Source organism: Bison bison, unplaced genomic scaffold (assembly GCF_000754665.1).
Source record: "Bison bison bison isolate TAMUID 2011002044 unplaced genomic scaffold, Bison_UMD1.0 scf7180017864109, whole genome shotgun sequence".
Lineage (NCBI taxonomy): Eukaryota > Metazoa > Chordata > Mammalia > Artiodactyla > Bovidae > Bison > Bison bison.
The window spans coordinates 1148186-1158032 of NW_011494681.1; the positions used below are offsets into that span (position 1 = coordinate 1148186).

At 42.0% G+C, this 9847-nt stretch overlaps 1 protein-coding gene across 11 annotated transcripts in view; it reads right to left on the reverse strand.

Annotated features, from left to right (window-relative positions):
- RAPGEF5 (Rap guanine nucleotide exchange factor (GEF) 5) overlaps positions 1 to 9847 on the reverse strand; it is a 360172-nt gene that overhangs the window by 177927 nt on the left and 172398 nt on the right. For all 11 annotated transcript variants that reach the window (XM_010839032.1, XM_010839028.1, XM_010839031.1 and 8 more), the window contains 2 exons: positions 6045 to 6166; positions 4060 to 4228 (listed from right to left, as the gene is read on the reverse strand). In XM_010839032.1, the coding sequence (XP_010837334.1) occupies positions 4060 to 4228; positions 6045 to 6166 (291 nt within the window). The remainder of the gene's footprint in view (positions 1 to 4059; positions 4229 to 6044; positions 6167 to 9847) is intronic.

Here is a 9847-nt window from a genome sequence, read left to right on the forward strand (position 1 = left end):
ACCCACCATGTCCCCAAAGGCGATCTTGCTGAGGAGCAAGGAGAGGGCACAGAGGGACAACTATTTTAGCAAGCTACGCTCAGGAGCTAACCAAAGACATTTAAAAAATTCCCTTACTAGAATAATTTTACTCGATGAGACTAAAATTATGGGGCTTTTCTTTTCCTTCTTTCTGGTGATCCAGCAGGACGGGACTCATGTGGACAGCCAACAACGGACCGCTTAGAGAAAAACAAAGTTACATTTACATTTTTCTTTACCTGCCTGAGTGCAACGTGAGTTAAATTTTAGCAATCCTCTGACTCTTTTAACAGCAGCGTAAACGTTAACTGCCCTGTAATTGGCAGAATACAGTTTTATGTATCAAGGTTCACAGACTCAGTTATTCAGAGCACCACCACTCCCACCCCCGGGCAAGGGGTGTAACACAGGTGGTTGAATTAAAACAGCCAAGTTCCCACACAGCCTAAATTCTCCGAGTCAGTGTTAAGAGAGAAACATGTCTCACTCGTCCTGAAGGAATTATTAGGCTTCCTTTCCCTACACTGCAACTTCAGTATTCCTAACCCCCTACCCCCCACTTTTCCTCCTCCCACATCAATGAAAAAGAGTTAGAAAAAAGTACATTCTGGATGACTTGATCTGGCTTTCAGTTTGAATGCTGCTGCTGCTGCTAAGTCGCTTCAGTCGTGTACGACTCTGTGCGACCCCATAGACGGCAGCCCACCAGGCTCCCCCATCCCTGGGATTCTCCAGGCAAGAACACTGGAGTGGGTTGCCATTTCCTTCTCTAATGCATGAAAGTGAAAAGAGAAAGTGAAGTTGCTCTGTCGTGTCTGACTCTTAGCGACCCCATGGACTGCAGCCTACCAGGCTCCTCCGTCCATGGGATTTTCCAGGCAAAAGTACTGGAGTGGGGTGCCATTGCCTTCTCCGTCAGTTTGAATAAGTTACCACAATTGTTCCTTCTTCCCTCGGAGATTACCCATGACAACCAATGCACTCGCTTCTTTCAAATGATCTACTCAGCTTAGATGTAAAAGTTATTTTCTATCGAAGATGAATTTTGTTTCTTCACATTAGCCTAAAAACCTGCAATAGTTCCATTTTCCTTCCTGATATAAACATTTTATTTTAAATGGAAAAAAAAATCGGTTTTTTTGTTTTTTTTTAAACGCGTCCTTAAAGAACAGAATTGTATTTACATAGGGACAGGAGGTAGTTTCCTCACATAGTGTTAAAGGGATTAGAGAGAAGACAGCAAATACTGGAACCCCAGTGTGGAACTGCACAGGCAGAACTTTGCAGCCTTCAGATATCAAAAAGGTTATTAAAAGAACCATAGGAATGGGTTTTCAGCTTCTGAAAAGACAATGTAAGTTAATGAGTCAAGAGGACTTTAGAGGGCATTTCACTAGAATGGGTAAAAATGCATGGATAATATAGTGGAATGGATACCATAGGACTAAGAATGACATAAAAGAATAGAAAAAAAAAAATTTTGATACAAACAGCAAGAGCAGTAAATTACGAAAAGTGAGGGCTTCCCTATTGGCTCAGATGGTAACAATGAGTGAATGAATCTGCCTACAATGTGGGAGACTCAGCTTCAATCCCTGGGTCAAGAAGACCCCCTGGAGAAGGGCATGGCAACCCACTCCAGTATTCCTGCCTGGAGAATTCCATGAACAGAGCGGGCATGGTGGGCTACAGTCCATGGAGTCGCAGAGAGGCGGACAGGACTGGGCGACTAACACACACACTACACTCCACAAGGCTGCCACAGACTGCAGACATCACGGAAGCTCTGCGGTCAAGGCAGGACTTGGGCTCCCCCTTGAGGGGTGGGAAGAACCTGACCAGACAAGGAAAGGGCAGAACTTCACAAGGGCACGAGGGAGTAAACAGCTGTGGGATCCAGGCTACAGTGAATGGACATCACCAGATTGGAGCAGAAGTTATGATGGGATCATATGCGCTGAACCTTAGGAAGGGCTATGACCACCTAACTGGAAGAGGATGATGTCCCTTGGACACCTTCCTTTTCTCTGACCATAGATGATTCCAAGTCTGGATAACCTAATCTTTGATTAGGTTAAAAAAATTTGGCCCACAACATTTTACCAGAGCTTATAAGTTTGCTTATAACTCTAGTACAGAGGAAAAATAAAAAGATATATTCTCTCCAGAAGAGACTTGCAGTAGGTTCAGTAATTTTATCTTTTCATAGTTTGTACTTATAATATGGGATTAAACAGGTCTATAGCTCTCCACTGCCAATTTTCCCAGAGGAATTACCACTCCCAAATGTACGCGATCACATCAAGAGAAAAAGAATGTGCTGACAAGGCACGCTACGTGACTGTCAACTCCACAGGCATGGCACTGGGTACGGTGACTGGAGGGACAAAAGACTGCAAGTAATATGCAGTTAATATTAGGAACCAAATTTTTTCAAATAGGTTCATTTTTAGAACCTGCAGCAGACTTAGGGTTTCCCTGTAACAAGGTCCTCTCACTGGCATTCCAATCTGCTTCCTCAGTGGGGGAGAAAGGAGTAGAGCTAACCATGAGGGCTGCTTGCAAGTTTACTGCAGAACCCCTCATGCCCCCATCACTCTGGGCACACCCATCAGGACTGCACACACTTCCAAGTTCAGGACAGAAAATGGTTAAGAAGAGCTGCCAGAGAATGCCAGTCTATGGAGTCACAGAAAGTTACAGCCACCTCTAGCTTAATTCGACTCTTTCTTAGAAAGCTTTTTAAAATTTACTGAAATGCTCCTTGACTTTTCCTGGGAAACTTCTGGCCTATATTAAAAGCCTATTACATTAAGGAACATTTTCTGTACTTAGTCGAATGATGCATTCTATTTGAATTTGCTTTACGATGGCAAGGTCCTCTATGAACAGTGGTGGTGCCAGTAGCACCGAATTCATAACCATTTCAGAGTCAGTCTAACATTTTTATAGCTTCTGATTATCCTATCTCAGAGGGGAAGCCAGAATGACCCCCATAACTCCTAGGCACACACTCTAGCAGGTGTTAAAAGCACGGGTGTGAGAGCCAGACATGGGACGTGCCACACACCACGTGTGTGACCTTAGATAGGTTACCTGATCTGTATGCCTCAGTTTCCTCACTTTAAAATAATAGAAACTGTTTTACACAATTCATCTGAAGATGAAATAACAAATATAAAGCATGTAGCACAGTTCCTGACACAAAGTGCATTCTTTACAATCAATCTATTAGTGTCGTATTCTCACACTTTTGTCTTTTCTAAAAGCCTGTATTAACTGTTCAATATTGTATTTTTTTAAACAAGAGTAATTCATCTTTGCTATGGTTGTAGGTGTTTTCTCCCTGAACCTATTTTTCTTACCTATGAAGCAAGGATAATGCCACTTGCCCTCTAATCTAAATGTATTCTAGAAACAGAATATACAAAAGTTACTAACTAAAAATTTTAATTTGCGATTGATTATACTAAAATAAGCTTGTCACAAATGCTGTGCATAAACAAAGGCATGTCAGATTCCTCACATCATGACTCAAGTCCTGTTCCCAAACCTCCTCTAACAAATTCATTTTAATCATATAGTGACTCAGCATCTTCATGTGATAATGACTCATGGGTTTTAATTTGCCAAATGTTGCTTCTAGATTATTTGCAGAAATGTCTGTTGAGCTTTTTCTTAGGAAAGTCATGACTTAGCTAGAGAATTAGATGCCGGTTATTATTTTATTCCAAGTTCAGCTAAATCAAGTTTATTCCCAATTTGGATCATCTACTCATATAGCAGTGATTAAATTAGAAGCAGTATGGTGCAGCTGGTGGGGCATGGACTTATGGGGTTTGAACACCAGTTCAGTCATTTATTAGCTGGACTGAATTTTCAGCATTTTACCTTTCTGAACCTACATCTTAGAAATGGGAATAAAACAATTACTTTTTAAAGGAGATGGTCTTAAAAAGCAGAGCACAGTCCCCAGACACAGGGATGGTTCTTGAAGTGAGAATAATTTTACCACGGAATAAAAGAGCATGTACTTACAGTTCACAGATGCCAGCGCGGCTGGGAATGAGAGGCACAAGCTGCAGTAAGAGTCTGACGCCATTCTGCCACTCCTCTTCTCTCTCAAACTCACAGTACAAGTAGCTACACTCCTCAGATGAAAACTGGTAGAAAACATAGGTGTCCTGAAAGTATAAATGCTGGTCCACTGTTGGAAACAAAAAAGGTGTGGATCAGTTTTGTAAAGTATATTATTTAGAGAGTCATAAACCAAGTAACGGAGAAGGCATTGGCACCCCACTCCAGTACTCTTGCCTGGAAAATCCCATGGACGGAGGAGCCTGGGGGGCTGCAGTCCATGGGGTCACTGAGGGTTGGACACGACTGAGCGACTTCACTTTCACTTTCCACTTTCATCCACTGGAGAAGGAAATGGCAACCCACTCCAGTGTTCTTGCCTGGAGAATCCCAGGGGTGGGGGAGCCTGGTGGGCTGCCGTCTATGGGGTCGCACAGAGTCGGACACAACTGAAGCGACTTAGCAGCAGCAGCACCAAACCAAGTAATAAATTGAAAGAACTACTAATTACTAGGGAGAAGCTAGGGATGGGACCATAATTAAGCCCATTCATGCTCACAATCACATTGAATGAAAAAGGACTTACTGACCAACCTATTTTTATTATTTGAAACTTTGGCCAGCACATTCACGTGGATTTTACAACTCTTCTGCTTCAAGGGACAGGTGAAATCAATAGCAATTTCAAGGGAGTAGAAGAAATTTCTTTTTTTTTTTTTAGTGTCCCAAAGTAGTACATTTAATTACTTTAATGGTACACAAATACAAAACTATGCCAAGTTTTATATCAGTGGTTCTCAGCCAGTGGCAACCGTTCCCCGCCCTGAGGACATTTAACAACGTCTGGTGACATTCTAAGTTGCCACAACTAGGGGGTGCTAGGGATGCTACTGAACATCCTATCGTTTACAAGACAGCCCCCCACAACTAAGAATTATCTGGCAGAAAATACCAATACTACCAAGGCTGGGAAACCCGACTTTAAAAGAAATCAAGAAGTGGAGACGTTTCCTAAAAATACTAACGTAAAATTTTTTGCAAACCAGAAACCTGAACCTCACAAGCAAGCTGATAATTATAATCCTTAAAGGCAGTTAACTGCTTTCCTAAATAAGAGCATCAGGTGCTAAGTGTGACCAACTAAGATGACACCCACATCCCCATCTGTACCACTTTCCCACAGTAGGACTTGGGTATGACTTTCTGAACTTTATTTTGTTCTCTGACCCTCAATATTTATAACCTAGAGAAGAAAAGAACTTCCCAGTGACCCAGCACCCGCGTGGTAGAGCTAAATAAAGAATCCAAGCTGCTTGACTTATATAGTTCTTCAGTTCCCTGGGACTCAACAAAGAAAAGAGATATTCACCATCTATTTTAGTGTCTGTGCTAAGTCGCTTCAGCCGCGTCTGACTCTTTGTGACCCCATGGACTGTAGACCACCAGGCTCCTCTGTCCATGAGATTCTGCAGGCAAGAATACTGGAGTGGGCTGCCATTTCCTTCTCCAATTTTAGTGTCTAGTTAACATCAATTTTCTGTTCTATTTAAACAGTTTATTTTCATAGATCGTATTTCTAGCTGTTCATGATTCCTTATACAATTAAAATGGCAGACACCTTCTATTCATACAGTTTCTGATGATTATTCTAAGTACAGCAAGACAAATCACACATTTAGAGCAACTAAAGATGTCCACTGATCTTTTTTAAAAATTGTGATCATCATTTTGAATACAGAAGAGATGGGGTAAGGGAAAGACTCTTACAGGTTGTATTAATAAATCAGCAACTACCAAAAGGTGTGAGAAATAACAAAAGATGACCTGTCACTTTACCAGCAAAAACAATTTCCATCTAGATTATATCATCTAGAAAATCAAACACATTTTGGTCGAGCAGCTTACCAGCTTCAGGATTCTGTGCCTTCAGAACACGTAACACTAACCTGACGACAGGATTCCCATGTCCAGTAGGAGCTGCCAGACCCCTATGGCCATAGATCTGCACTGGACGAAAGGGCAGTGCTCCAGAAGCCAGTCTACCAGTTCTGACCCAACGCAGCTTCTCCTAGACAAAAGCAAACCATCCACAGTAAGACATGGTTGCCACCCATTTGCCAAAAAAAAAAAAATTAATTTAATACCATCCCTTTCATGTTCTTTTTAGACAAGCAACTCAAGAATAAATGACATGTACTTCTTATTCATGTTTCAGATTTTACCTCAAATATCACTTCCTTACAGAAGCTTAGAATCATATCCTCTTATACTTTTTCTTTGCATCCCCTAACATTTACCAATTATACATCTTTCCAAATGAATAATACCTACTTTCTTCCCTTGAGAATAATTTTCAGGAGAACAGGGACTATGTGTATGTAACTCATGACTAAACCCCAACATTAGGACAGTCCAGGAACACAGCAAATTCTCTGAATACATACATTGGAATAAACGAAGGAATACATTTAGCAGTCCTTTACTGAAAGACAATGTTTCTGCCTCGATAAGTGGCGATCAACTTTGGTGCAACCATTTACACATTTTTATCTCGTCTCTTTGAGAACAAGATAATTCCAAGATTAGACCAAGTTACACCACAGTGAGGGGTATAATGTTTTGTTTTCTACTCTTCAAACAGAGATTAAACCTAATATTTGTCTCAAAGAACAATAAATTTGACTGTTAATATAGTCTGTGAAGAAAGCTGAGCGCCGAAGAATTGATGCATTTGACCTGTGGTGTTGGAGAAGACTCTTGAGAGTCCCTTGGACTGCAAGGAGATCCAACCAGTCCATTCTGAAGGAGATCAGCCCTGGGATTTCTTTGGAGGGAATGATGCTGAAGCTGAAACTCCAGTACTTTGGCCACCTCATGCGAAGAGTTGACTCATTGGAAAAGACTCTGATGCTGGGAGGGATTGGGGGCAGGAGGAGAAGGGGACGACAGAGGATGAGATGGCTGGATGGCATCACTGACTCAACGGACAAGAGTCTGAGTGAACTCCAGGAGTTGGTGATGGACAGGGAGGCCTGGCGTGCTGCGGTTCATGGGGTCGCAGAGAGTCGGACACGACTGAGCGACTAAACTGACTGACTGACTGATAGTCTAAGCAATCCACCAAGCAGCCTGGATCATAAACCCACAAACCTGGATGATGGATTCTGCTAACCACCTGAAGAAATACTTTCTATAATCCATCTTAAAATACACAGCTTAAAATACAAAGAATGCCCTAATCTGGGTATTACAAGCAGTATTTTCATGCCTACCTTTGCATCTTTATCAGCCTCAGATGAAAAACCAAATAAAGAAAACTTTCTGAAATAAGGTTAATTATGCAGAAATTTCATTGAAACCTACTCTCCCATATGAAAAAAGTCACATCAAAATGTTTTTTTTAAATACCTGCATCACGAAAATGACTATCTTTCTCCTATATTTTTTATTTAAGGACCAAAAAAATGCCAACATTTATTTGCATTTCTAGAACAAAAAAATATTGCCTATCTTTTATGACTGGCATAATCACAAATACCTAGAAATCACTCAGTAACCAACAGAATGAAGAAATGCCATGAGATACTTTATTTTCTTGGATGATGGAAAAATAAAGTATAAACATTTCTGCTGAGATATCTGAACAACTATTCTAGCTTTAGTTAAAATATCACTTTCTTGGGTAAAGATTTGAAAGTTACTCTGAGATCATTAAGGCAATTCTAAGTTGTACCAACTGTACAAATCCAGTTGCAGGTTAGCAGTAAGACAAAAGAAAGAGTAACAGTCAAATAAATGGATTTTTTTAAAACAATACAAGAAAACAGATTGCAACAAAACAGGCAATTAGATCAAACCGTCAATATTAACTTCTAATTCCATAGGACACTTTCATTAGTAAATCCTCAAAGTGTTAATTCCTCAACACCTCTATCAATTAGCCAGCATCTTTGGGCTTGTAAAGCACTTTTATCATCTTAATCCTCATTCTCCGAACAATGAGAATATGGCTCCTCATATGGCTCCTCAGCCTGTTCTGTCTGACACCACCTGGAAAGTGGCAGGATACAACAAAACATTTACTAAACAAACTAAACTTTCAAACTGCAAACGGTGACTAGACAGACGCACTGGCTTGTTTCCTCACAGGTGATCAGGAAGACGTTTCCCAGAGCAGGGCTTCCTATGACTGTGTTGAGTAGGAGTCATCTGGGAGACCTTGTTAACATGAGGATTCTGGTGCAGTGTGGCTGGGTACAGCCTCAGAGCCCTCACGTCTAATGGGCTGCCAGGTGGGACCCAGGACCCAGCCCTACCTTCTCAACCGGAAAGACTTGCTCTGTGTCGGAGGCGGGGAGGAGAGCGTGGTGGACAGGACTGAGTCGATTTGCTCAAACACGGTATAGCCATGACTGCTGTCATGTGTAGGTATTAATAATCAAGCTCCTGCTCTCAGAGTAAGCTACTGTTGCAGTTGTGCACAATCTCTTTCTACCCCCACCTGCAATTTATCATATTGTGTTTCGAATTGCTTTCGAAAATCCATTTGCACCAGGGAAAATATCACTGGGATAAAGACAGACACTATCACTAATACCACCAATTCACCAGCTCTGGAGATAGTGAAGGACAGGGAAGGCTGATGTGCTGCCGTCCACAGGGCCGCAAAGAGTCGCACCCGACTTGGCAACTGAACAACAATACAAAATGAGGGGAGTGGCCACTGCAGTTAACCAACAACCTCCTTGACTTGTGGACCAGGTCAGCAACAATCCACTTTAAATCCCTGAATCGACAGGACTTCGAGGAGGGTGGTGGAGAAATCAGAGATGCATGGAAGGGAGGAGTGTGAACACCCACGGCAGTTCTTACTCCCCACCTATCTTCAGTCTTGTACTGAATCCAGAAGTTGTTCTGAGTACACAGAGACCTCACCAATGCTGCAATGCTAGATAGGAACATTATGATATGGAGGTGATGGCTCCAAGGTCAATGTGATTGCCACAGCAAATAAGAACTTTACTAATCTCTGAGGGCGAATACTTGGTTTTTCTTGGCCTCCTTCTGTCTCCAGTTACAGTTTTAGTCATCAGTTCATAGCAGTACAGGCAGACTCTCATCTCATTCAATGGGACAGTGGTATTTAGAGACTTACATGAAGGCTCAAAAAAAGTAGTATGATTTTTCCTATAGTACCAAATGAATGGAAAACATCAAAACTGTGCAAGTAATTCTCATGTGGTACTCTGCCTCAATTTACCACCAGACAAATGAAAATGACTCAGCCTCAGTTCAGTTCAGTTGCTCAGTTGTGTCCGACTCTTTGCGACCCCATGAATCACAGCACGCCAGGCCTCCCTGTCCATCATCAACTCCCAGAGTTCACTCAGACTCATGTCCATTGAGTCAGTGATGCCATCCAGCCATCTCATCCTCTGTCGTCCCCTTCTCCTCCTGCCCCCAATCCCTCCCAGCATCAGAGTCTTTTCCAATGAGTCAACTCTTCACATGAGGTGGCCAAAGTACTGGAGTTTCAGCTTCAGCATCATTCCTTCCAAAGAAATCCCAGGACTGATCTCCTTCAGAATGGACTGGTTGGATCTCCTTGCAGTCCAAGGGACCCTCAAGAGTCTTCTCCAACACCACAGGTCAAATGCATCAATTCTTCGGCGCTCAGCTTTCTTCACAGTCCAACTCTCACATTCATACATGACCACTGGAAAAACCATAACCTTGACTAGACAGACCT